The following is a 27,252-nucleotide window of genomic DNA, read 5'->3' as shown; positions in this document are numbered from 1 at the left end:
GTCGCCCACCCCACGAGCCTGAGAAGGTACACCAGAAGCAGCCGAAACAGGGGTTATCATCATGACGAAAAGAAGAATGCATTCACGAATGTGCCCCCACACCCACCATGGAGCCACAATTAGAGGCAGGACACCCAACAAGAAGCTATCGCCGATCTTGCCGGGGCCTCCTAGGGGTGCGTCGTGAGTATACGCCCCACAAACGCCACCTTAAGAAACCGACAGTCCGTCGAGATCGGGTTCAGTGACGAAAGGGGGATTGACAATAAAAGGTTCCCCTCGCTCTCGACGTCGGGTACTACAGTTCTATGGGTGCAAGAGTATGCCTCCTCAAGCACCCGGGCGTCAAAATAGAAGAAGTCCAAGGGAAGAACCAGAACGAGCAAAAGGTCGGCAGGAAACGGCAAGCAGATAGGAGAAGAGGGGGGAGAAAAACGAAACATAAGGAAAAGGAAAAGATGCCCAGCAGAATTGGAGAGGACGGCAGCAGGAGCACAAGGCTAGAAAAGGACAGAGGACTGTCCCAAGGATCATCACACTCCGGCAGCCGTCCACGAAGCCGTCCACACGGCGACAACGCCCACACGGCGACAACGAGCTGAGCGGGGAGGGGGTCCTCCTTCGTAAGCTTATTCTTGAATCTCTACTTTTAGATTTCTGTACCCATCTCCGCCTTCCCTATAACAATCCATTCTCTCTGAGCTTGTCTGCCCTGGCCTTCTGCGGTTCTACAGCGGCGGGCTCCGATGGCATTCATTACGAGATGCTTCGCCATCTCCCTCCGTGCACATCTCGGTATTTACCGAGTCTGTATAATCGGGCCTGGGAGTCGTCGTCAGTCCCTGAGAACTAGCTCGATGCTGTTGTCCTCCCTGTTCGGAAACCAAGGTCTCTCGGGTCATCCCAAGGACTTTCGTGTCATTGCCCTCAAGAGTTGTCTACAAGCTCTTTGAACGTATGGTTAACGTTCGTCTGATGAGGTTCTAAGACCTCTATCACCACTTCTCCCCTTCTCAATTTGGTTTTCGCAAGTGTCGCAGCACAACGGATGTCCTGGTTAACTTGGTCTATATTCATACTGCTTTTGCTGTGAAGACCTCCGTTGTTGCCGTCCTTTTTGGCCTGGAAAAGGCTTACGTTACTGCCTAGCGGTGTCATATTCTGTCCCAACTCATTCGCATTCTTTTGGCCTTCGTGGGAATCTCCCTCTTCCTCCAAAGGTTCCTCTCTCGTCGGTCGTTTCGAGAGAGGTTTGGTATAACACACTGCCCCTTTTAGGCAATATGAGGGTGTACCCTATGGTAGTGTTCTGAGCACTACCCTATTTCTAGTTGCCCTCAATTATCTTTCCTTCCTTTCTGCTGGCGTCTTCTCCACACACTGTCGACGATCTTGCCCTTTGCTGTCGGGGTGATGATTCGCCTCTCCTTCAACGGCGGCTTTTGATTTCGGGGCTTAACATCCACGCGGCCCGGTCCTCGACCAAGCCTCCTCATTACTGGACTGGTCAACGAATCTGTTGGACGCGGCTGCTCACAGCGTGATATCCTGGTTTCTGGTCAGCACTCTTGATTCGTGGAGTGTGGTGTGTATCTGGGTTTGGACGACTCCAAGTGGGCAGCTAAATGAGATGCAGAGTGAAGCCCTCTCAGAAGCAGCATACTCATTCTAGCTTTTGACAAAGTGTAATATAAAATTGAAATAAGCCAAGAAAAAAACAACAAAAAAGCATTACCATGAGAAAATCAATAGGAGCCATGAGGAGGATTCGAACCCGCTCACTTGGTACGTGTCGCCTCTGGAGGAAGGCGACACAAATGTGGTCAAGAAAAACAACAGTAGCCCACACCGTCAGCAGATTTAGACCCATCTGTGAAGATGGGAACGGAGTGGGAATGAGAAGAAAAGTGTTCAAGGAAGAGGCGTTGCAGAACCGTAGGAGGGGTAAAATCTTTAGTGATGCAGGTCAGAGAAGTACAAAATTTGGGAAGGGAGATCCTCCACGGGGGCAAGGATGGAACAATACGAGGAGAAACATTAGTAATACGAACCGAAAGAAAATCTTGTAACCGAGACAAACGGACAAAGAGGAACAGGAACTACAGGAGGGTAAAAGTCAAAGCACGATAGAGGCGAGAATGAGGATGCTGTAATGATCGCGCAAGATAGCGAAGACTGTAGCGATCGCGGCCGTCCTGGAGAGACAAAGCCAGTGTCAGCATACAAGCTGAGAGTAGGAGTTGAACGAAAAGCACCAGAGCTGAGGCACAACCCAGTACGGTGCAAAGGATCAAGACGGCGAAGAGTAGAAGGAGAAGCAGAAGAGTATGCAGGGCAACCATAATCGAGTTTAGACAGGACGAGAGAGGAATGCAAATAGAGCAGTGTGCGTCTATCCGCTCCCCAAGAAGTATGGGACAAAACCTTAAGTAGGTTAAGGGCCTTAGAGCATTCAACACGGAGGTAAGAGACATGGGGCGACCAAGACAAATGAGTCAAAAAACAACCCCCAAAAGCTTCGTGGAATCTTTGTACTCAAGGGGATGACCACAAAGTGACAGAGGGACGAAGAACGACCTGCTTCCACGTAAAGGTCATGGCACAAGTCTTAGTAGTAGAGAACTTGAAGCCATGATTGGTAGCCCAAAATGACACGGCATCAAACTCAAGTTGAAGCCGCCGTTGAAGGAGAGGCGAATCATCACCTTGACAGCAAAGAGCAAGATCGTCAACATAAAGAGCGGAGAAGATGCCAGAAGGAAGGGAGGAAAGAAGACCATTGAGGGCAACCAGAAAAAAAAGAGTATTATTAAGAACACTACCTTGGGGCACACCTTCATACTGCCGAAAAGAGGCAGAGAGTGTGTGGTACCAAGCTTGACTCGAAAGGTACGACGAGAGATAAAGCTTTGAAGGAAGAGGGGGAGATTACCACGAAGGCCAAAAGAACGAAGTTGGGACAGAATATGGTATCTCCAAGTCGTATCATAAGCCTTTTCCAGGTCAAAAAGGACAGCAACAATGGAGGTCTTCGCAGCAAAAGCAGTACGAATGAAGACCAAGTTCACCAGGACATCAATCGTGCTGCGGCACTTGCGAAAACCAAATTGAGAAGGAGAGAGGTGGTGATGGTGTTCCAAGAACCACATCAGACGGACATTTACCATACGCTCAAACAGCTTGCAAACCCGTGAGAGCAATAGGGCGGAAGTCCTTAGGGGATGTACCGAGAGACCCTGGATTCCGAATAGAGAGTACAACAGCATCGAGCCAGGCCTCAGGGACGGACGACGACTTCCAGACCTGGTTATACAGACTAGGTAAATACCGAGACGTGCACGGAGGGAGATGGCGAATCGTCTCATAATGAATGTCATCCGAGCCAGCCGCCGTAGATCCGCAGAGGGCCAGGGCAGACTGAAGTTCAGAATGAGACAAAGGATCGTTATAAGGAAGGCGAAGATGAATGCAGAAATCTAAAAGGATAAGATTCAAGAACTGGCATACGAAGAAGGAAGGATTGAGGAAGGTGAGAACCAGAGCTAACAGAAGAAAAGTGGGAACTCAGTTCAGTCGCGACCTGCACTGGATCCGCCACAAGAGTACCACAGAGGTGGAGAACCGGCGAGACATCCGGAACGAACTTGCCCGCAATCCTGCGGATCTTCTTCCAGATTTGCGGCAGAGGAGTATCGGACGTAATGGTGGAAACATAAGATTTCCAACTCTCACGTTTAGATGTACGGATGGTCCTACGGGCCACCGCACTTGCCTTCCGAAACAAAATAAAAGAATCAGCCGTCTGCTGGCGGCGGGGTTTCTTCCAGGCTGCACGCTTACAGCGGAAAGCCCGAGCACAGTCCTCATTCCACCAGGGAGCGCACTTCCGTGTGCCCCGGGAGGAGCGAGGAATAGAGTGGAGGGCAGCGTCGAAGACAGTGTCATAGAAAAGAAGGAGGGCACGAGGAAGAGGCAGAGAGGAGAGGTCAGAGTAGCACGGGGGGTAAATAGGCACCAGTCAGCCTTGGCAAACTGCCACCTAGGGAAGGAGAGGGGAGGGTGGAAAGTGAAAAACGGAAACGAGAATAGGGAAATGATCACTTATGGAGGTCAAGAACCTGCCACGTGAAATCTAAGTAAAGGGACGACGAGGAGAGAGAAAGATCAAGAAAGGAAAGGGTGCGAGTTCGAGAGTCGACATGAGTGGGCTTACCAGAATTCAGAAGAGATAGAGAAGAAGCGAGGACGAATGGTTCGAGAAGACGGCCTTGGGTGTTTGTAAGAACATCACCCCAGAGGGAATGTCGACAGTTGAAATCACCCAAAAGGAGCACCTGCTCTGGCAAGGAGTCCAGGTGGTGCTTAAGATCAGGAAGGGAAAGCGGGACATTTGGGGGGAGATAAATGGAACAGACTGTATACAATTTGCCCACAAAAACACGGGCAGCAGAACAATGTATAGGTGACGGAAGAAGTAGGGGGACGAAGGGAATGTCAGATCAAATTAAGAGAGCAGTAGAGTTACGGGCCCCACCATGAGCGGGGGGGAAAGGGGAGGTGGGAGAAAGGCAGGAATAGCCACGAAAGTGACCAGGACGAGCACCAAGCATAGGTTCCAGGAGACAAACACAAAGCGGTGAAAACTGCGTAATTAGAAGTTGGAGTTCATGAAAGTTGGCATAAAATCCAAGAATATTCCTCTGAAGAATAGACATTACCAAAGAGAAAGGACAGTAACAGAACAAGAAAGAAATAATGGTATAGAAGAACACAGTTTATTAAAGAATCTCAGGTTCAGGGTCAAAAGCAGGGTCGGCAAAATCAGGGTTAGGGTGTATGGGTAAACTTAGTAAGGATAGAGGGAAGGGAGCAAGAGGACAGACCAGAGGCGGACTGACGGGGTCCGGAGGAAGAGGAGGAGGAGGGAACTGAGAGGGGCAGGCAAGGACAGCTGGAGAAGGGGGGGGGGGCAGAAGTCAGGGAGTGAACCTCAGCAAGGGCAGCAACCGAGAGGGAATCGGGGGCGAGAGAAACCTCTATATCTGGGGACGGGGTTCGACCACTGAAATGGGAGATGTAGTGACAGAGGGAAGGGGTGAGGACGAAAGCGAAACCACCTTACCCGCTGGAGAGGAAGGAGAGGAGCCAGGCTTACGTTTCTGACTCGAAGAGACAGGCATTCCAGTAACAACGTACCGGGCGATAGACTATGATCTCAAGAGAAGAGGAATGGGAGCAAACACGAAGATTGCTGGGAGGATGATGGATATCAGCCTGGACAGACAGGTGGCGTGGAGGGTCAAGAGACTGGGAGAGGGTCGGGAAGAAAGAATGGGGGGAGAGGGGGGAAGAAGACAAAGGAGATATTGTGGACTGGGTATGAAGGGAAGAAACCCCTGATGGAGAACCGGGAGGGAGACTATCCGGGACAGGAGGCAAAGGAATAGGGGAGGAGGTGGTGGGTGTGAACGGGTTTAAGACCTGGAAACGGTTGCGAGACCGAGGAAGACGGGAAGGACGAGGAGAGGTAGAACGCAACACGCGAGCGTAGGAGACGCCCGCAAAAGAGGTGAGACGACGAACTTGGCATCTCGCTTCAGGAAAAAGAGACGATCACGGTGCTGCAAGTGGGAGACGGCTTCCTCGAGTTTGTAGTGCATACACGAGCGTGAGAAAGTAGGGTGGGCTTCACCGCAATTGAGGCAGCGAGCCTGGGGAGAAGTGCACTCGGACTTGGAATGACTATCGTCCCCACACATGGGGCACAAATACACAGTACTGGTGCATTTGAGGACACCGTGCCCGAACTTCCAACACTTATTGCAAAGTGTATTTGAGGGAATGTACTCCTGAACGGAGCATCTGGCACCAGCGATAATAATAGAGGGCGGAAGGGCCCCTACTATCAAAGGTAATTTTTTACAACTCGAAGGAGCTGACGGCGACGACCACGAGGGGGTCTAGTAATCGTGTCCACCTGGAGGACAGAATGACCTTGGGCTTCGAGGATATGTTTAATATCCTCATGGCAATCTTTGAGGTCCCGAACACCAGTTGCAACATGGTATGGGAGGAGAACAGTGCCAACACTGGCATTTAACCGAGCGTTTTTGGAGACCCGAACTGGGGTCTCTCCAATGCAGGACAAAGCGGCTAAGCGAGTAGCTGCATCCTGAGAAGGAGCAGCGACGACAAGCGTACCGTAACTGGTGGAGTTAAAAGTAACAGGCATCTACTGAATCAACAAGGCGTTTATGGAAGGAGAAATCGTCAGGAGGAGAAGAATCCAGATGGTGGAGATCAAAGTATTTAGCCCCCGTAAGGGGACCAAACAAGGCGTTGTAAGTATTATTACGGGAAGGGATCGTGCGAGTGCGGCCGTGGCGGGGACGGCATAGAGAACCCCGATAGAGAGAGGGGGGGGGGGGGGTAAAAGGCGCAGAAGTCACAATGAGAGACGAAGCCCTGCCAGGAGACAAGGTGGTCACCACTGGGGGCTGGGGACTCGACCCTACCGCAGAGGAGGGAGGGGAGCCGAGGAGATTAGTCAGGTCGTCGGGGCCCAATGCAGCAGGGGCTACAAGGCCTGGTTTTCCAACACAGTCCGACTTGGGGGGGCTTTGTCGCCCACCCCACGAGCCTGAGAAGATACAAGGGAAACGTTATCTGCCATGAAAATGATGAAAAACTTTTATTCACGAATGTGCCTCCACACCCACCATGGAGCCACAATTAGAGGCAGGACACCCAACAAGAAGCTATCGCCGATCTTGCCGGGCCCCTCCCCCCCTAAGGGTGCGTCGTGAGTATACGTCCCACAAACGCCACCTTAAGAACCGCGAGTCCGTCGAGAGCGGGTTCAGTGACGAAAGGAGGATCGACAATAAAAGGTTCCCCTCGCTCGAGACGTTGGGTACTACAGTTCTACGGGTGCAAGAGTATGCTGCCTCAAACACCCGGGCGTCAAAACAAAAGAAGAGTGAAAGAATAATCAAAACAGGCAAAAGGTCAGCAGGAAATGACAATTTGATAGAAGAGGGGGGGGGGGAGAAAAATGAAACACGAGGAATAGGAAAAGGGGTCTGGCAAAATTGGTAAAGGCAGCAGCAGGAGCATTAGGCTGCAAAACGACAGAGGACTGACCCATGGAGCATCACACTCCGGCAGCTGCCCACCAAGCCCCCTCGCGGTGACAACGGGCCAGACAGTGAGGGGGAAGCGCCTCAAAACCAACCCCTATTCTGGTGAAAAGAACGAAAATAGCCAAACGAGTGGACAGTACTCACTAAATGAAAATGAGCATGACGTAACAAAAGCCGTGCTACATATCTCTGCACACAGTCCGGCCTCCAAAAATGGGGAGGTAAATGTAACAGCTCAATTATATGTAATTATGTACTGTTCCTAGCAGTCAGGAGTTGTACTTATTTTCACTTAGTAATGAACCGTAGTCAAATATATTGTGAATATTTGAGTTTACCTGAAAAGCTGAATAGAAAACCATGATCTAACCTAACCTTCATACTCTGCACATAAGCATTTTATTGCTTCTTAATTACAATTAGTACTTAACCTATAGCTATAATGATATTAGCGTCTTATAAAACAAAAAACTAAAATATTTCAATTGAAAAAGTAACTCAGGATATTTTCAAATTTTATAAAATTTATTTAATAAAATTGAAAAAATTCTTGATTTGAAACTTGTGTAGTTGGAATTGAACATGAAAATTTCATGTCACAATCAAGTGAATTTATGTACCATGCAGACAGTAAGGAATGTATATCATTTAGTATTGAACGTACTGTCTAATCGGAGCAAGCGTTGTGCTGCAACCCATCCTCCAAACCATTTATTCTCCATGTTTTCTGTTAAGACACTCGGAATTTTAGGGTGAAGTTTTCAAGTTCAATTTGCTACACAAGTTTCAATTATCAGGAATTTCTTTTTCAGTTTTATTAAAAATTGAGATTTTATACAAAATTTGAAAATATCCGGAGTTACTTTATAATTTATTGAAATATTTCAGTTTTGTTTTATTAGTTTTATAAAACTAATAATATAGCTATAGGTTAAGTACTAATTGTAATTAAGAAGCAAAATGCTTGTCCTTCTATGCTAAGAAAGTTAAGTCGTGGTTTTCTGTACAGCTTTTCAGGTAAACTAATATTCACTATTTTGGTGCGATTCTGGCGATTAAGTGTGTTTATGTTTTAAGCCAATAGTCAGGATTGTACTCATTACATTAAGTATTAAAACGTACTGTCTATTCGGAGGAGGGGCTGCTGTGCAGCTCCCCCCCTCTACTCCTGGGGAGGGGAAAGGGGGAACCCCAGGCACACCGTGCTGGCGATCCACACTGCAGTTCTGAGGGTGGATATCAAAATACGCAAAAAACCGCCGACTGGGAGGGATGTCGGGGAGCCTTCGAGACTCTGAAAATGGCGTTTCATTACAATCAACGCTGGTTTTCTGGGGGGCGAACCCCAATAGCACACCAGAGCTACTTCACCAAAGACTAAAATAAAGAAGGGGACTTACCTGGGAGGCAGTCTGTGTTCCATACCTCAAGTCAAGACAGGCTGCAGCCGCTGACCCAAAGCGGCGCAGGCCCAACTAGGCCCCAGGAACGTTAACGAGGTAGCGTGAAACCAGGACCCTGTTCAACCGCCAAAAACCCCGTGCCCGAATGTCAGCCCAGGACATGTGACCAAAGCCGGCAGCAAGAGCAGCAAACTTTGGAATGTCATGGGCATGGGGATAGACCGCAGGCTGGCTAGACTTAACCCTGCAAGCGACCAGACACCCGTACCCGTGAACAGGGAAGAAGGGAAACCGGATCAACCCAAAGGCCATCCCCGGACATGGAAGCCGTGGTGCGCAAATAATGGCTTAGGGGTCGCAACCGGACAACACATGATGCACCCCCGGCCTGACCAACCAAGCATCAACAGCCCAATGACCCCTCTGGAGAGCAGCAGTCTCATTCTTCGCCAGAAAAGGAGACGGCGGCAAACAAACGAACCTATCACCACGACTCTAGAGAGCAGAAACCCCTGCGCCGGAGGAGAGCATTAAACTCCCTGATCCGACTCCCAGAGGCCAATGCCAACAGGAAAGAGCTTTCGAAAAGAAATCCCGAACCAAAGGGGGCAACTACAAACCGAGGACGAGAGAGATAGAGAACCCAATCCAAAGACCAAGACGGCTAGGGTGGCGCAAGGGTAGGCTGGAGATGCAACAAAGCACGAGACAGCTTGCGAAGTGGTGCAGAAGTAACATCAATACCGAAAGCAAGCTGAAGCGGCTCTGCCAGTGCCGCACGATAGGAGGCGACAGTATTCGCCATAAGATGATGATCATGGAACAACCACGAGAGGGGGCAACAACACCCGAACCGAAAGCGAAGTACAATGACAAGTCAAAAAAAAAATGGAAGGACCACGAGGAAACTTCATACTGCTGCCGAGACGAAGCCTGCAGGTGAGACACCATCAATGAAGTCACCTGATCACCATACAAATGATAAACGTGAGTCAAAAATACCGGATGCAAAAACTCGAGAGGAGCAAACCAGTCTCATAACGGACCGAGCTGATCTAAAAGAGGCAGAGCCATGAAAAAACTTCTGTGTTTGGACAACGGGCAAGCAGCACCTGAAACCACGGCTGGGTTAGCCACCATGGGGCCAAGAGGACAACCCCCCCCCCCTCGTAAGTCTCCAAGCAAGCCAGTACCAGCAGCAACAAATGCACCGGGGGAAAGAGGTACAGGAACCTCCATCTCTACCAGTCCTGCCAAAAGGCATCTATCCCGAAGGCCTCGCGGTCGGGGAAGGGAGCCACATACATAAGAATCCTCAACCACGCCTACACGATGTGGTCCACCTCCGGGCGCCATAATGTCTGGTAGAGCCAACTGAAGGAGTTGGCATCTACCATCCATTTTGGGACAGGGAAACAAACCAGGACAGGCTGTCCGCTAGGACGTTGGACACTCCCCTGACATGAACCACCAGGAGAGCCAAACCCTGAGAACGCAGCAGACGAGTCGCCCAAAGCCACCAGCCCTAAAGAGACAAGGACCGTATCGCACCCTCGGTTCAAGCAATGAACTACCGGGGAGGAGTTCGAATGGAGCTGGATCGTAGATCCACGGGCGACCCGAACCCTCCAAAACCCAAACCACACCGCCGCCAACTCCCGCACCGTGCTGAGAGCCCGACGGAAGGACGGACCCCACCGCCCCTGGCCGGCCTGATGAACACTGGTCACAAAGCCCCAGCCAAGAGACGACGCGTACCTGATCACATCGAGCGAGGGTTCAGGTAGGTGCCAAGGCACGGAACCCTGAAAAACCCGAAAAAGCTGGCAACGCAGCAGTGGATACAAGGCCCCTGGAGGCCAAATCGCAAGAGAGGCGAAAAGGAAGGAACCAGAACATCTGATCAAGCCAAACCCAATTCGGCGGGTGAACCATCACCAGGATTGGGATGGCGAGTCTGCGCTGAGCACCCCAAATGGGAGGGGAGTCGGCCCCGAGCACCCCAAATGGGAGGGGGGGGGGGTCGGTGCCGTACACCCCCAATAAAAGGGGTGGAGGTAAAAGGTGCAGTTGTCACAAAGAGAAGTAGCCACTCCAGGTGATGAGATGGTCACCACTGGGAGCTTGGGGTTCAACCCTACCACAAAGGGGAGTGGAGGGGGTAGTCGGGAGGGTCAAAGGAGTAGCTTGGTCTAGGCCCAATGTAGTGAAGGCTTCAGAGACTGGTCTTCCAACACAGTCAGACTCGTGGAAGGGGAGAGAGTGACTGTGCTGCTGCTGAATGATCCTCATCACTTCCCACCAGCCTGGGAAGTGATGAGGATCATTCAGCGTCACAAGAAACGAGTAGGTAAATTACATTCACAAATAAGCCCCTGAACCCATCATAGAGCCACAATTAGAGGATAGGACACCCAACAAGACAGCCCCACCCCCCTCTCCAAGGGGTGCATCGTGAGTATGCCCAGCAATTGCCACCTTAAGAACCATCAGTTCGTCGAGATCGGGTTCAGTAACGAAGGCGAGGATTGACAATAAAAGCATCCCCCTCGCTCGCAACGTTTTACCACAGTTCTATGGGCGAGTGCCTCCCCAAACACCCAGGCGTAAAAACAGATGTCCGAAAGAATAATCAATAATGTCAAAAAGTAGCCGGGAAAGAACTAGAAAGAAGGGGGGGGGGGGAAGGAAAGAAAAATGAAACTATGAAGAGGAAATAGCAACCAGCACAATTAGTGAAGACAGCAGGAGACAAGGCTTCAAAAGGAAAACAGGACCGTCCCGTGGAACATCACACTCCTGCAGCGACCCACCAAGCCCCCTCATGACGACAAATGACTGTAAAGGGTAGGGGGCACCACACTGGTAAAATACCTATTTGATATTCCAAGAGTGCGACTTGGAATATGCTAGAATATGCAAACTAGAAATGCTCTGCAATTCTTGGGACCCAGAATGTGGAATGACTTTCCCAATCATGTCATTGTACTCTTCTCAACCAGTTTAAGAGAAAAATTTTAAGTACTACCGAATAAACTCCAGGTAATATACCTTACCTCCTAAATGTCAGACTGTCTTGCTATTTTCTAACATTGATTATTGACCAACTAACTGCCGATATCCGCCATGCATAAATTTAGAAAATTGTAGTCTATAGTTAAAATTACTTTTGCCGTTCTGTTTCAATTTCTGTCCTTCCATACATCATATCATTCCTATTTTTGTGTTTTGTTAATTCAATTTATGCTTTGATCAATTAGTTTCAAGTTTTAGTCCGTTTCCAACATTGCCCGAAACTGTTCGTAATAGTGGCTTTACCTATCGTATGAACTATCTCTAAAAATCCAACATTGTAATGCATCTTTCATGTATGCACTTACCTGAATAAATATTATTTATTATATACCTTGTACATATATCATGTATTTAACAAAGATTAAACAAATTAGCAGTTTGAAAAGGTACCTACATTTCTCGTCCAGCCTTGGCCCGTCACCAGTTTTGCTCTGCTCTGGCCGGAGCTGAGGGAGACCACTTACCGGGCATGCAAAGGCGTCAAATGCTTGTCGACGCAGTTAAGGGCATTGTCCCAAGCAGTGCTCCAGTTTTAAACAGTCCTACGGTATTGTACATTCTCTCACGCCGGTGCAAAGTATTCTCCGGCTTGCACGATCCCAGAGACTAACATACCTCTGAAAATAACTCCCTCACCAGAAATCCCGCCAGTTGGTGGTCCGATGATCCTAACTGAGAACCTCAACCTACGTTGGTCTCCTTTTTAAGTACAACACCCAAAGCAGGCATGAGGTGGGAGGCCGAGCCAAACCCAACAGGCTACTTACCCTGGCAAGGAGACCCCTTTGCGGGGGGGGGGGGATTGACTATTAAACTTGCACCTTTATATAAATAATCAACTTTTGTATTTAAATACTTACTACCACTAGACTCACATTTGCCAATTGCCTATGAAGTAAACAATCAGACTTGCTAGAGGTTATTAAGAACAAAAATTTATGATCACTATTTATACATGACTGGTGTACAATTGTGCTAACATTCTCAAAAGTATTAAAGATAATTCAGATTCATCTTAGCAATCACTTCCATCTTGTCAAGAGCAGCAGTGAAGGCGTCAAAAGCTGCAGCAACATGCGACTCGAGGCCAGTCCCTACGTCACGCCGCCGCCTCACTGATCTCTCACCAAAGGCATTGTCGAAGAACTTTATGACTGGTTTTCTAGTGGAGTCAAACAACGACACGAAGAGCAGCACTCCACCGAGTAGAAAGCCAGCCACACCAAAACATTCATCAGGGGGATAAGCAACTTAACACATCAGTAAAGCTGCATTGCTTAAACTGTTCAAAGTATTTAAACTTACACTGAATTGGTATTACAATTATATCAAAATTGTGGACGATAGTCACTTTGAATTTTGTTTTATAAGATTAATTTGTGCATGGCAGTAGTTTAAGGCAGTGAGTACACAGTAGGAACAAATTTAGCCTGGCAGAAGGGAGGGGGATTGATTGTAAAACAGCGAAAAGTACTTCATTTTTTTGGCGTTGTCAAAAATCTAGATCACACTAATCTCTGCATTATACATTGCGTGTATTATTTTTAAGTTCAATTAATACTTGCCTCTTGGCAAAGCTTGCACGTTTAGGCGTACGGGGGAAGATTATTTCTATGGTTACAGTCCTATCTTACGAACAGGACCTCTTAAGTCTATATACAAGGCGAGTTTTCCGATGGCATTCCAATACAAACGGGTGTCCCCCAAGGCTCCGTACTAAGGCCAACCCTTTTTTGCTGCATTTTTAGCAGATTTTTCTGACACCCAGCCTGTTCATTTCTCGGCATATGCCGACGACTTAACATTGTATTATTCAGACACTGCCCTACCTAATATAGTCTCAACAATGCAAACAGCACTCTACCACCTCATAGATTGGACAACAATTGGGCCTTCAAGTTAGTACTACCAAAACCTATTATCAGATTTCCCCCCCCCCCCAAAAAAAAAAAAAAAATCCTATACCCACCCTTAATACACAACACGCCCATCCAACACGAACGAGAACATAAATACCTTGGCATGCAGTTAGACTCCCTTACTTACCTGGAAAGCACGCATTCAACATCTTAAACAGACGACACAACCCCGACTCGCCGTACTCAATGTCATCACTGGCACCACCTGGGGAGCACACCATAAAATCTTCCTCCGATTCTATACAACCTACTTTCGCCCCAACTAGACTTGTTCTCAGGCATATGCGTCAGCTGCGCCTACTAACCTACAGAGCCTCGAGGTCATAAAATAATACCATGCGACTTATATGTGGCACAATACGTTCCACTCCTATCCTCGGACTTTACGGGGAAACGGGCCTCAAGCTTAACCATCAAACAAGACAGTGTGTGCCAACTCATTTTGTACCACTGTTCACCAGACACATCCATCCAGATAAAAAATTAACCCAACAGTCAACCCACATAATCCCCGCTTCCGAACCAATCACTCGCAACCTTTCGTCACACGGGCTACATATAACCTCAATATAGAAAACTCCAAAACTACTCCAAAACTCTGAAACCCAACTTCCTGACCCACCTCGGCTTTATATAACTAATACATTAATACAACTCTTAAGACAACATTCCAAAGTCTGCACCAAACTCAGCCAAAGCCTCAGTGTCTCGACAATAAAAAATTGCTACCCAAATACCACAGCAATTTATACAGATGGATCTCGCATTATCATGAACAACGTACCCTTGGTCCCTAGCGCTGTATGGATACCGGAATACCATCTCAAGCAGGGATGACTTACCAAACCAACTATTTTCACAACTGAATTATATGCCCTATATCAAGCTCTCCAAATAAACATTACCAGTTGGGATATATACAATCTGTAGTGACTCCAAGAGCGGGATACAATTACGTACCTTTCAAAAAGTGCAAGGAGTTTGTCTATCCATGCCTATAACTTCTCCATGAACACCAATTGAACGGTTATGACACCACTAACCATTAGGGTCCAGCATAGTGTTATTCCCCACAATGAACTTTTAGATCAACTAGCCAAAGCGATGCACAACACGCCTCACATTACTCATCCAATTCCACATGTTGTAGTTAAAGGAGCCTTCAAAAATACCATCACCCAAGATTTTGCAACGAAATAGAAAACGTCATGCTCACCTTTGTACTATGGATCAATTAAAAAGAAATGGGAAACTTGCAAACATGTCAGATATTTAAGCAGAGAAATTAATGTAACGATGACCAGATTGAGGCTGGGACACACCAAACTGGCAGCACACAGTTCTAAGTACAGAACAGATATCAACGAACTCTGCATCCACTGTCAGGTGCCTGAAACAACCTAACACCATCTCCTTCACCGCTTCCGATATCATAGTGCCAGAGTAAATTTCAAACAAGTCTTTATCGCACTTAAAATACCCTTTACCAGAGCATATATTAGGAGGTGACCACTCGTTACAGGAAAAATACCAAATAGTCAAAGCACTGGCTAAATATCTCCAGTCGACCAACAAATTGGGTCACATCTGACCCGTGCCACATTTATACCTGGTACCACCAACAGTTATACACTGAAAACAACTGCCTCGTCGCAACACCATGGATAAGCCGATGCCATAAACACAACATACCGCCCTACGGTGCGAAAAGTCTCCCTCTAACATCCACCTCTGTTTTAGTCGCCGCTCCTCTTATCTATAACACAAAACAGGCACTTTTGAAACTTCTCATCCAAACTTAAAGATTTTAGTAACTTATCAAGCAATCTTCAAACTTAACTAGAAAGTTAAAGATATACTCTTAATACTGAATCTACTTGAGAAAGGTCCAGGACGGACCGAAACAACAACGTCCCTTCACTTTCTAGTGTGTGGTCTGGTCAACATATTTCACCCACGTTATTGCGACTCGTCGTCTGCATTACCTTGGGGTACACCCGAAAAGAGGCAGAGAGGGTGGCACCAAGCCTGACTCGAAAGGAACGACTAGAGAGGAAGTTTTGGAGGAAGAGAGGGAGATTACCACGAAGGACAAAAGAACGAAGTTGGGACAGAATATGGTATCTCCAGGTTGTGTCATAAGCCTTTTCCAGATCAAAAAGGTCAGCAACAACAGAGGTCTTCACAGCAAAAGCAGTACGAATGTAGACCTCGAGGTTCTCCATGACATCACTTGTGCTACGGCACTTGCAAAAACCAAGTTGAGGTGTGTGGTGAGGTGTTCCAAGAACCATATCAGACGAACATTTACCGTACACACAGTTTGCAGACAACTCGTGAGGGCAATAGAGCGGAAGTCCATATGGGATGTCTTGAGAGACCCCGGTTTCCGAATAGGAAGTACAATGGCATCGAGCCAGTCCTCAGGGATTGACGAAGACTCCCAGACCTGGTTATACAGACTCAGTAAATATCAAGATGTGCAAGGAGGGAGATGGTGAATATCCATCCTGCCAGCATCTAAAAGGCCTGCATATGGAGATGGTGAAGCATCTCATAATGAATGTCATCCGAGCCCGCTGCCATAGAACCACAGAGGGCCAGGGAAGACTGAAGTTCAAAGAGAAGGGATCGTTATAAGGAAGGTGGAGACGAGTGCAGAAATCTAAGGGATGAGATTCAAGAATAGGCTTATGAAGAAGAGAGGATTAAGGAAGATGATAACCAGAGCAAACAGAAAAGTGACAACCTAGTTCGGTCGCGACCTGCACTGGGTCCGCCACAAGAGTACCATGGAGATGAAGAACCGGCAAGACATCTGGAACGAAAATACCCGCAATCTTGCAGATCATCTTCCAGATCTGCAGCAGAGGAGAATGGGACATTATGGTGGAAACATAAGCTTTCCAATTCTCACTCTTAGCTGTTCGGATGGTCCTACGGGCCACCGCACTTGCTTTCCGAAACAAATAAAAGAATCGGCCATCTGCCGACGTCGGTGTTTCTTCAAGGCTGTACGCTTACAGCAGACAGGCCGAACAAAGTCCGCATTCCACGAGGAAACCCACTTCTGAGTGCCCCGGGAGGTAGAGCGAGGAATAGAGCGGAGGGTAGCATTGACTCATGAAAAGGAGGAAGGCGCGAGGAAGAGGCAAAGAGGAGAAGTCAGAGAGAGTAGCACCGAGGGTGAAAAGGTTCCTGTCAGCTTTGACAAACTGACACCAAGGGAAGAAGTGGGGAGGGTGAAAAGAGAAAGGAAACAACGATGGGGAAATGGTCACTATTATGGAAGTCAAAGACCCTGCCACGTGAGATATAAGTAAAGGGACGACGAGCAGAGAGAATGATCAAGACGGGAATGGGTGCAAGTTCCAGAGTCCACATGGGTGGGCTCAGGTGCACAGGTGCACCGGCTCTGGCAAGAATCCAGGAGGTGCTTAAGATCAGGAAAGGAAAGCAGGACATTTGGGGGTAGATAGATGTAACAGACTGTATACCATTTACTCACAAAAACATGGGCAGCAGAACAATGGATAGGCGATGGAAACAGTAGGGGGACGAAGGGTATATCAGTACAAATTAAGAGTAATACAGTTATGGGCCCCAGCAAGAGCTGAGGTTGGGGGGGGGGGGGAAACAACCACGAATGCGACCTAGACGAGCACCAAACATTGGTTAATGGAGACATACGCAAAGTCGTGAAAACTGTGTAATCAGAAATTGGAGTTCATGTAAGTTTGCATAAAATCCAGGAATATTCCATTGAAGAATACACATTATCAAAAAGAGAAAAGATAGTAACAGAAGGAAAGCTCCAGAAGGAGAACCAGGAGGAAAACCCTCCAGGACAGAACGTAAGCAGGGGAGGTGGTGGTGGGCATGTCCGGGTCCAAGGCCTGGAAACAGTTGCGGGACTGAGGAAGGTGTGAAGGATGAGAGGTAGAACGCAACACAGGAGCATAAGATACTCCAGTGAAAGGGTGGAGACTTGGCTTCTCGCTTCAGGAAAAGTCAGATGATCCCGGTGTTTCAAGTTGAGGAATGCTTCCTCAAGCTTTTAGTGGATACACGTGCTGGAAAAGGTAGGGTGGGGTCTCACCGCAATTGAGGCAGAGAGCCTGTTTTAGAGTGGCTATCGTCCCCACACATGGGGCATAGAGAAACAAGACTTTTGCATTTGAGGGCGCCGTGCCCGAACTTCCAGCACTTATTACAAAGTCTAGGAGAGGGGATGTACTCCTGAACGGAGCACCTGGCACCAGCAAGAATGATAGAGGGTGGAAGGGACTTACTATCGAAGGCGATTTTCACAACACAAAGGAGCTGACGGAGGCGACCACGAAGGGGGGTCGAGTGAACGTGTCCACCTGGAGGACAGTATGGCCTTGGTCTTCGAGGATATGCTTAATATCCTAATGGCAGTCTTTTAGGACCCTAACACCAGTTGCAACATTGTGCTGGAGGAGAACAGTGCCAACACTTGCATTTAACAGAGCGTTTTTGGAGACCCAAACAGGGATCTCCTCAATGCTGGACAACGCGGCTAAGCAGGTAGCTGCATCTGGTGAAGGAGCAGCGATGACACATGTACCTGAACAGGTTGGGTTAAAAGTAACCGAGGTATGCACTGAATCAAGGTGTTTATGGAGTGAGAAATCGTCAGGTTGTGTAGAATCCAGAGGGAGGAGATCAAAGTACTTAGCCCTCGAACAAGGACAAAACGAGGCTTGGTACTTGGTATGGGAAGGGATCGTGCGAGTGCGGCTGTGGCGTGGACGGCGTTGAGAACCCCCCAGAGAGGGGGTTTAAAAAGGTGCAGTAGTTGTTGGAAATTTCCAACACTAATAAACTACTATTGTATTATAATAAATCATTATTATTATATACTAACTACAGTACTCACTAAATTTACTAACAGTAGTGTCAACATAAACTAACCGTGTCATCTGCGTATTAATGCTAGAATTCTCACGAGAGAGCAGCAACATTGCGTCAGATAATGTCTAGTTAAACATTTATTACCAATGTGTTAGAGAATTGAATGTGGTTCTCTAAAATCATCAGTATTCCATGTAATAATTACTTACGGATAATATAACTCCCAATAATCTTAAATCTAGAGTTATTAGTTAAATTGTTCTGTAGTAACATTTCCTTCAGTCTCTCACGAATGTCAGAGATAAAATCTTCTATTTCTCTTTTAACACCATAAAACGAGAATACGATAATATTTAAACCCCTACAATTGCAACCCAGTCCTCATTAACGCATTTCATCCATAATCGTGCGGAAAAGAATTATTCGCGATTAATAATTTCTGTAGTGAATGCGAGAGCCGGGTTGAGGGAGGCGGCGACGCCATTGTGTGGAGAGAGCGTGCCTGGACAGCGTACGAGAGAGGAGGGTCCTGGCATGAAGAGTGGCGAGACACGTGGGGGATTGGGAGTTATCAGCAAGAATTACACTGATACCCAACTAATAGTGAATAATTATTCCTCCACGTGCTCTATAGTGCCCAGCCAGCCAATAACGCGTCTACAATTAAAGCCAAAACCCACAAATACGCGTACAACGCAGTGAACGTCTGGGACTGGCAGACGCGATATCGGCAGACTTCAGTATTACATATACTCACGTTATGTATAAATTTCTTTCTTGATGCATCATCCAAGATTGTATATTTGTGAGTAGTCTGTCTTTAGATAGTGAGAAAACCCCATATCCAACGTTAGTACCAAATCGGCAGTTCTTCTATTTTCATGAATATTGAGATTAAAGTAGCCTATTCCAATGCTACTTAATATTCTTTAATTTTCAGCCCGTATGTGAGGAGTCATCGAGTCGTTTTCTTCATTCGTGCTATTCACCTCTAGTTCCTTCTATGTAGAGATCCCGTAATCACGAGGACGAATCACAAAACGATGTCATAGAAATCGTCTTAAAGCTAAGACTCTTGTACAAATTTAATTCCTCTAAATTTATTCTTATACAAATTTTGTAGGATCATTATATTAAATATTATTACTAGATATGATTGGAAATTCATGTGTTTGCTGAGACTGTTGCTCAGTAATTTAATAATCATTAATATTTACAATTTGAGTTCACATATTTGAATCTATAGCATTTTAGATCATATTATTTACTCAACAATGAACTGGTGACGAACCACATTAGTTCCTAGACGTATATGAAGTTTTAGTAATACCCCCCAATGTAGGAGTTTGAGGCTCTGACTTTAGTTAATTAATCATACAGTCCATTCATTATTTCAAGTGATTATCCCTTTTAATAATTATCCATCGACACTGGTTCTCTAGTGTTATTCTAATGATCACTTATTAGTTTTCCCTCTTTTCTCAAAAGTGGGTGGTCCTTCGTTTATTAAATAAAATAAGTAAATTATTGAATAATTGAGTCAAGCCCCAGATATCCCACAGTAGTCACATTGAGAGAGCCGCGCCAGGAGGCGAGGTGGTGACTGCTGGGGGCGTATAGCTCGACCCAACAGAGGTGGTAGGGGAGCCGGGGGAGTAATCAGGAGGGTCAGGAGCAGCTAGGTCTGGGCCTAATGTAGCAGGGGCTACATAGCCAGGTCTTCCTACACAGTCCAACTCAAGGGCTTTGTCGCCTACCCCACGAGCCTGAAAAGTCATAAGAGGAACAGTATTCAGCAACATGAAAACGAGAAGTAATACTTTCATTCACGAATGTGCTCCTGCACCCACCACGAAGCCACTATTAGAGGTTAGGACGCCCAACAAGAGACATGTTACCTGTCTTTCTGGGGCCCCCTAGGGAGAGGGATCTTGAGTATACGCCTCACAATCGCCACCTTAAGAACCGTCAATCCGTCGAGATCGGGTTCAGCGACGAAAGGAGGATTGACAATAAAAGCATCCTTTCACTCGAGACGTTGGGTACTACAGTTCTACGGGTGAGAGTATGCCTCCCCAAACGCCCAGGCATCAAAACAGAGGAAGTTCGAAAGAATAATAATCAAGACTGGCAAAATGCCGGCAGGAAATATCAATTAGAAAGGAGAAGAGGGGGGGGGGGGAAGAGAAAAATGAAACGAGGAAGAGTTCTGGCAAAATTAGTAAACAGCAGCAGGAGCACAAGGCTTCAAAAGGACAAAGGACTGACCCATGAAAGAAAGGGAGTAGTAGTATGGTAGACCGATTCGACGAAGCTAGTTTTCCCCCTTAAAAGTTTAAAAATATACATATTGTTAGGCTCTGATGTATTCCCTTAGGTTGCATTAGTATGTTGATCTAGGTTTTGTTTGATTTTGGTAAACCACAATTGGGAGAATTCCACCACATTAGATCCTTTAATTTTTGCTTTGGATAAGTTACGACATTTCAGGTGCTTTGAGCGACTAATTAAATTTATGCCCTTTAAGTAGCAATTCAGTTTGTAATTAAGAATTTTAAAGTAAACTGCAGAAACCCTATTGCTCTTGCACGGCACCTATTTATACCCACTCTTAATAAAAGAGCAAGTTAATTTTTCAGTGCGCGACAATTAAATAGCATATGAAGTCTAAACTATTTCAGCCTTGGTTATGCTCTAACCTTTATGATGCCTTAATGCTATTCTCATACAATACTGAGTAGGCTCTAACAGGTTTGAGTACCGGTTAGAGGGAGTAGGCTCTAGCAATTATTGGTAATGTCATCTGCAGTTTATTCATTCTTGAAAACATTGCTGGCAGACAAATTAAAGCATATTTGAAGCCTTTCGCAGCTTAAATGGAATGAGGATTCCATCACTTATACTAATATAGACTACCAGGTCATCGTTATAAAATTTCGAATAGGGGATATAAATTAGGGAAAATTATCAAATTTTAACAAATTAAAAATATACCAACAACAATTTTACTGTAACCATGTAGACACTCGGTACTTTAAATGGCTACATGTACATTGATAATCAAATTACCAGTAAATTTTAACCATCACTGTGGCACAAACTGTTTCGCAATATCTTGCGACCCTCGTCTCCAATCTTTCAAGTACTTTTGCTTTATTATACAACGTTTTACATATGCTTGTTAAAGCATTAAAATCTTCCCTTGCTGTAACTTGATATACTGACCAGCCACAAATTGCAGTGCATTGATGCTCTGCTTCATTTACATTAATTATCCTGCCGGGAGTGTCAAGATTTAAAGCCGACTTCTTAATATAAAAGCTTAGGTTAATGTTACAAAATCTGCACATTTTCCAAATGTTACTAAAATAATTTAACTTGGAAACTAGGTTATAATTTAACCGAGAAACTTACTTTAATACAAGTTTCTCAGCAGAACAGTTTAAAAACATGGCTTACCTGTAGACAACGTTGCCGACTGTGGAGCCTGATCTCGCCAAGGGAACGTCTGTCCACAACCTTTCCAACTCTGCCTTCGTCTTGTTTGTTCCGTGTTCGTCAAGAGGAACACCCATACCATAGACAACTCCAATCACCATCACCATTAGTAGTAGCACACTGAAAAAATATTACCTTTTGAAAGTTACAGCTCAAACTAATCTACGAACAAGTAATTCAGTTATTATGAACCCTATTAAACCCCTGTGTACTTTAATATTTTCATATAAAACCTGTAATTATTAACATTAATTATTATTTCAGGGCAACGCCTGAGGAGTTTGATGCTCCCTGGATACTAGTCTGGGAGATATGGAAAGGAAAATTAGGAATTGGTGCAGACTAACTTCTGCATTTTCAGCCATATACTACCAATTATAAATGACGTAATTGCTACACAGAGTTAAGGGTTTCGAATCTCCTTGGTATGGATACCATCACACAAATATAACAAATCATAATGACATATTGCAGCCAAATTAGCGTGTAACAGATGTTGAATTATACCTAGGTAGCCCCATCTTTGGTGTCAAAACTATATTGTTTCAAAAAACTCAGGTCTCATTGGAGAGAAATTACAGACTCCCAACGACCTGAAAGCACCAGTATAAAAACCTATGATTTGTTCAGATCCAAAGTCTATGTTTATAGGCAGCCCAAAACGTTCACCAGACTGCGACAGTGGTTGCCAGGATCAGGTTAAGTTACCGTTACCTGTGGCAGATGGCTACCTGTCGCAGTCCTGATGGGTTAACCACACGTCTCTTCTGGTCCATACCGCTCAGGGTATTACTAAAATGTTCAATCTGTGGGTTGGCTAGCCGCTCCCTGCCACTTCCTTTCCGGGCGTGCAAAACTGTGCTGATTCTTAAGAATCTTAGGCCAGAAATCCCCTCACACTATTACCCCATTACGATGTCTTCCACAATAGTGCGGCTGTTTCATTAGATCGTAAACGGCCTACTTTCTCAAGCTATCAGGATCGACGGGAGGTAGAAGGCGTTCATCCCTGTGGATGGATGAGCTGAAAACCTGGCGATCCTAGATGCTCTTTTGGCTGAGGCCCGAGTGCTGATACATCCTGTGCACCTCGACGTGGAGAATGCTTTCAACAGCGTCCTTCATGCGGCCATCGATCGGGCCATGGAACGCAAGGACATCACTAAGCCCCTAGGGATTATATTATGTCGGGCTATGATGGTGCCTCGACAGTCATATCCAGCCAGAAGGAGAAATCTAGGGTAATCACCGTGACTAGCGGAGACAAACTGAAATCCCTTGTCCGTTTATATTCTATTTGGTTATTGATGTGGCAATTACCAATGCGAAGAAACTGGGCTTGGCGATTCGTCTGGGGAAGTAATAGGCGTCAGAACTAGCGTTTGCAGATCATCTGGTCATAGCGGCGGAGATGCCGGCCGGCCTTCGGGTATTGATAGAGGTTATACGTGATATGTTAACTGGCACTTGCTTGACGATCAACACGGGAAACTGCCGATCATTGACCCTACTGATTGATGGCAAACGCAAGAAATGGTATCTTGCTTCACAAACGAGGTTTCATGTCCAGGGCGCGGCCATGGATTATTAGTATCAATGATGAGTACAAGTACCTTGGTATTCTTGGTGACGGTAGCAGGGGCACCTCCTATGGCTCATTGAGGAGGGTATTATCACGCAGGCACCCCCCCCCCCCTTCAAACCTCATATTATACATGTTTAAGCACCACCTCGTTCCTAAACTGAACCACCGTCTTAGTTTTGACCACCACGCCCAGAATGAGCTAGCAAGAATCGACTGGAGGATGAGGCAAGCTATCCGTAGCTGGCTCCGTTCACCGCACAACAATACAATAATACACAGGATAAGATACGCATTAGGGCGAGCCTTTAAGTGGGGACAACTGAAGAGAAGTCGGCGAGAAGAAACGCTGAAGTTGTAAAGTGCCAGAGCTTGACCCAACTGTCTTAAGTCGATGCTGAAACAACCCCACAACTAGCTAGGCTTTGAGTCTAGTCAGATAGGGCGGCAGTGGCGGTGCTTCATTCTAGGTGGTGACACCTGGTGGCGTCTTTCTTGGGTCTTCTATTTTTCTGTGTCTTTCACCTATCTATTTCTTCGTGTTATCATTTGATATTTATTTTTATTCTCGTCGTTAACCTGGGGAAAGAGTTCGGCTGCCGGTATAGATTCATCGCACACCGAGAAGATTGTGTCGTTGTCAATTACATACTTCACATTAGCTCCTAGATTAATCTGCAAGAGCTCTTCATACCTCGTGTTATATATACGGCTGGTAAGCCGTCTGAATTCAGGAGATCCAAATGTATTTTTGTAACGTTAATATAATTCAGTTACTGCTGGAGAATCAATCATCGTGGTATCCTCCAAGTCTGGGGGTGGTGAGTGTGCTTTAGTCTCACCAAAGGCAGTAGAGTCATCAGAAGACAGGCGAAGGTCTGCAGGAGCAACTGATATTGGTGCCGATGCAGGTGATGTAGTCGCCGGTATAACTGGAGTAATAGGTGGTTGGTCTGGAGTGGCAGTTTGCAGAAGTAATGTAGGAGCTGTAGCAGGTTGCAGAGGGTGGGCATCAGCAGACAAATCTGGTAGTGCAGCTGGAGAGATGGTGATGTCAGAGGCCGAAGTAGTATCAGTAGCTGAAGACTTAGCAGTGGCAGTGGCTGAAGTTGTCAAGAGTTCCTCAGGAACATTAAATGTCGGTAGACCATAGCAGCGTATAGTATGTTTAGAATTTGTGCGAATTCCTTGCAGTTCGTGCCTACCATCACTTCAGCCAGGCGGACGAGTTTGAAGATGGTACTATGATCGATATTGGGGGACAACAACTTGTGTGGTGAAGGCTGGCTTGTTGATTGGCCAGAGAGGCTGTGGCTGTTGCGGCTGAGCCGATGATTGTTGGCGGATTGGGAGCTAAGGCCCCCCCCCCATTGGCTTGCAAGCTGTGCAGACGCTCCGCCCCTGCCCGAAAGCTCAGGGAAGTTGGCAGCTTGCATGTTGACATTTGATGGTGCACGGCGAATGGTGTTTGTCTGCCTTGCGTCGGACTTATCTGTATTTCAAGTCTTCGGGGGCACTCAGTGGCGATGGCAGTATGTTCGCCATCACAGAGAAGGCAGTGAAGATATTCGTTGGTGCAGTTTTTGAAGTGGCGGTTCCCGGCGCACTTGCTGTACCGTTGGTCCCGAGATGTACAGTCCTTTGTGAAATGCTCGTAGCTATAGCACTTTTAGCATTGTCGAAGCCGGTAATAGTGTTCTTTGGTGATCATTCGGGGTGTGCTAGCGATTCCAAAGGAGTGGAAGCCGTTGGTAGTAGCAAAGGTAGCTTCAAGCGATGTGAAGGTGACCTTCATGGTGGATAGGTGGCTGTCATGTATATGAATGAACCTTACAGTGACAGCAGTCAAGGAAGAGTTCTGTTCGTTTATGTTGGTGACGACGTCGGTGGCAGCTTTTTCAGAGAGTAGGGAGTTCACTCTCCAGACAAGCACCGTCCTGGCTGCGAGGTAGTGTCGTGGTGGGGTGAGAATCATGTGCGCCTCCTCAAGAGCAGAGGGGGTGATGGTGTCTAACAGACACCACTTCATCGTATGTGGTCTAAGAGCACGGGGAGGGGCTGATAATGATCACCCCAGGACATGGGCATGGGTGGCCTTACCCTTGTGCTCCGATACCCACAAAACTAGAATGAATGGACTATCTGCAGTCTCCGTGGTGTAGTGGTAAGACACTCGCCTGGCGTTCCGCGAGCGCTATGTCATGGGTTCGTATCCTGGCCGGGGAGGATTTACTGGGCGCAATTCCTTAACTGTAGCCTCTGTTTAACGCAACAGTAAAATGTGTACTTGGATGAAAAAACGATTCTTCGCGGCAGGGGATCGTATTCCAGGGACCATAGGATTAAGGACTTGCCCGAAACGCTACGCGTACTAGTGGCTGTACAAGAATGTAACAACTCTTGTATATATCTCAAAAAAAAAAAAAAAAAAAAAAAAAAAAAAAAAATCTAAGGAGCCGGACGTCATCTTGGGGAACCATTTTCCTTGTGGCTATTCTGGGGATGGTGGTGGCTCGACCGAACCCGTGAGAGGATAAGTTATGGCCGGAGTTGACCCATGCGTGCATGGTCTTTACACTCTCCAGGGACTTGACTGGTTCCAGTCAGGCATGACTCCCGTGATATTTTGTTTTTCATGCACACATGACATTTACGTTGATAGTCCCCTCACGAGACTTTATTCATTCTGTATTTGGCATGCATGCGCTCTATTTTTGTTATATGTTTTATCCATGTATTTTTCTTTGTTGTTTTTTTGGGTGTATTGAGTGTTTACTACCATCGTAGGCCATAAGTATTTTAGTTTTTAGATGTTTTTTAGGGTTACTGCTGAGGAGTCCAAGCGACCCATGACCCATGACTGGGCCGCTGGGTTCTAAAGCTAGAGCAACACCCTTAACCCCCACACCCCCCGAATTTGCAAGGGGAATTAAGGGGGCAAGAAAAAACTAAGTACTACCTAATAAACTCCATGTAACCTACCTTACCCCCCCTAAATGTCAACCCATGTCTTTGCTATTTTAAACAGGCTGATTGTTGACCAGTTTGTAAAATTGCTGGTGCCCCCTAAACTTAAAAAAAATAAGGGTTTCCTGTTGGCGGAAAATCAGCTGCACCTCATAGCAGGAACATTAGAGCAGGCGCTTTGCTACAGCCTGGCATCTGCCAGGGCGGCAAGATCCAAAACTTCAAAGAACCTACCAGAACAGACTCATCACGACCACAGAACTCTTCTGCGCGCTTGTCATGATAACTGACGTTAACTCCACCATAACTGGGGGTTGCAACCTTCCTGGACCTGGCGTTTGTTCGTGGTGAGACCCTAAGGTCCTAGTTCTGGCCTACACACTGACCCCCCCAGAGCTTTACGGATTCGCAGAGATTGGCACAAACACGGGACTCTGTAGATTGTGAATTACAATGGCTCACTGTCTGCGGATGAACTACACTAGCACTACACCCATAGACACTATTGACTGCATCACTACTTTCTTCATTGACACTGGAACACCTGCCACTAATATCAAACGTGCAACAGCAACACATTCCTCATTGCCTCTGAAGACTACCTTTTTTGCCTGTTTTAGGGAACCTGCTCTTAGTAAACTCGCCCAAGCTTCTCTGACTCCTGTACTCACTATTTAACAAAAACTTAAATGCTCTGTTCTTGTACGAAATGTCGACAGCTCTGTTCTTTCAGCACCTATCAATATCTATCTCAGAACATTTATCACAGGAATGCCATTACTATAATG

At 46.5% G+C, this 27,252-nt stretch overlaps 1 protein-coding gene across 5 annotated transcripts in view; it reads right to left on the bottom strand.

The window, feature by feature from the left end:
- Positions 1–1,851: 1,851 nt before the first annotated feature.
- LOC138363490 (uncharacterized) overlaps positions 1,852–27,252 on the bottom strand; it is a 117,133-nt gene continuing 91,732 nt past the window's right edge. Inside the window, exons 2-3 of one of the 5 annotated variants that reach the window (XR_011228102.1) lie at positions 21,877–22,035; positions 1,852–1,870 (exon numbers count right to left, since the gene is read on the bottom strand). Coding sequence is in view for 2 of the 5 variants with exons in the window: in XM_069322840.1 (XP_069178941.1) it covers positions 12,614–12,843; positions 21,878–22,035 (388 nt within the window). In the remaining 3 variants the exon portion in view is untranslated. Of the gene's footprint in view, positions 1,871–12,460; positions 12,844–19,463; positions 20,184–21,351; positions 21,694–21,876; positions 22,036–27,252 lie in introns of those variants that run through there. The other 4 variants (XM_069322839.1, XM_069322840.1, XR_011228100.1 and 1 more) reach the window with 4 other exon arrangements.

This window comes from Procambarus clarkii, chromosome 11 (genome assembly GCF_040958095.1).
Source record: "Procambarus clarkii isolate CNS0578487 chromosome 11, FALCON_Pclarkii_2.0, whole genome shotgun sequence".
In the NCBI taxonomy this organism is placed as follows: Eukaryota; Metazoa; Arthropoda; class Malacostraca; order Decapoda; family Cambaridae; genus Procambarus; species Procambarus clarkii.
Note: the sequence above shows the minus strand (reverse complement) of the source record. Positions and strands in the feature narration are given on the sequence as shown.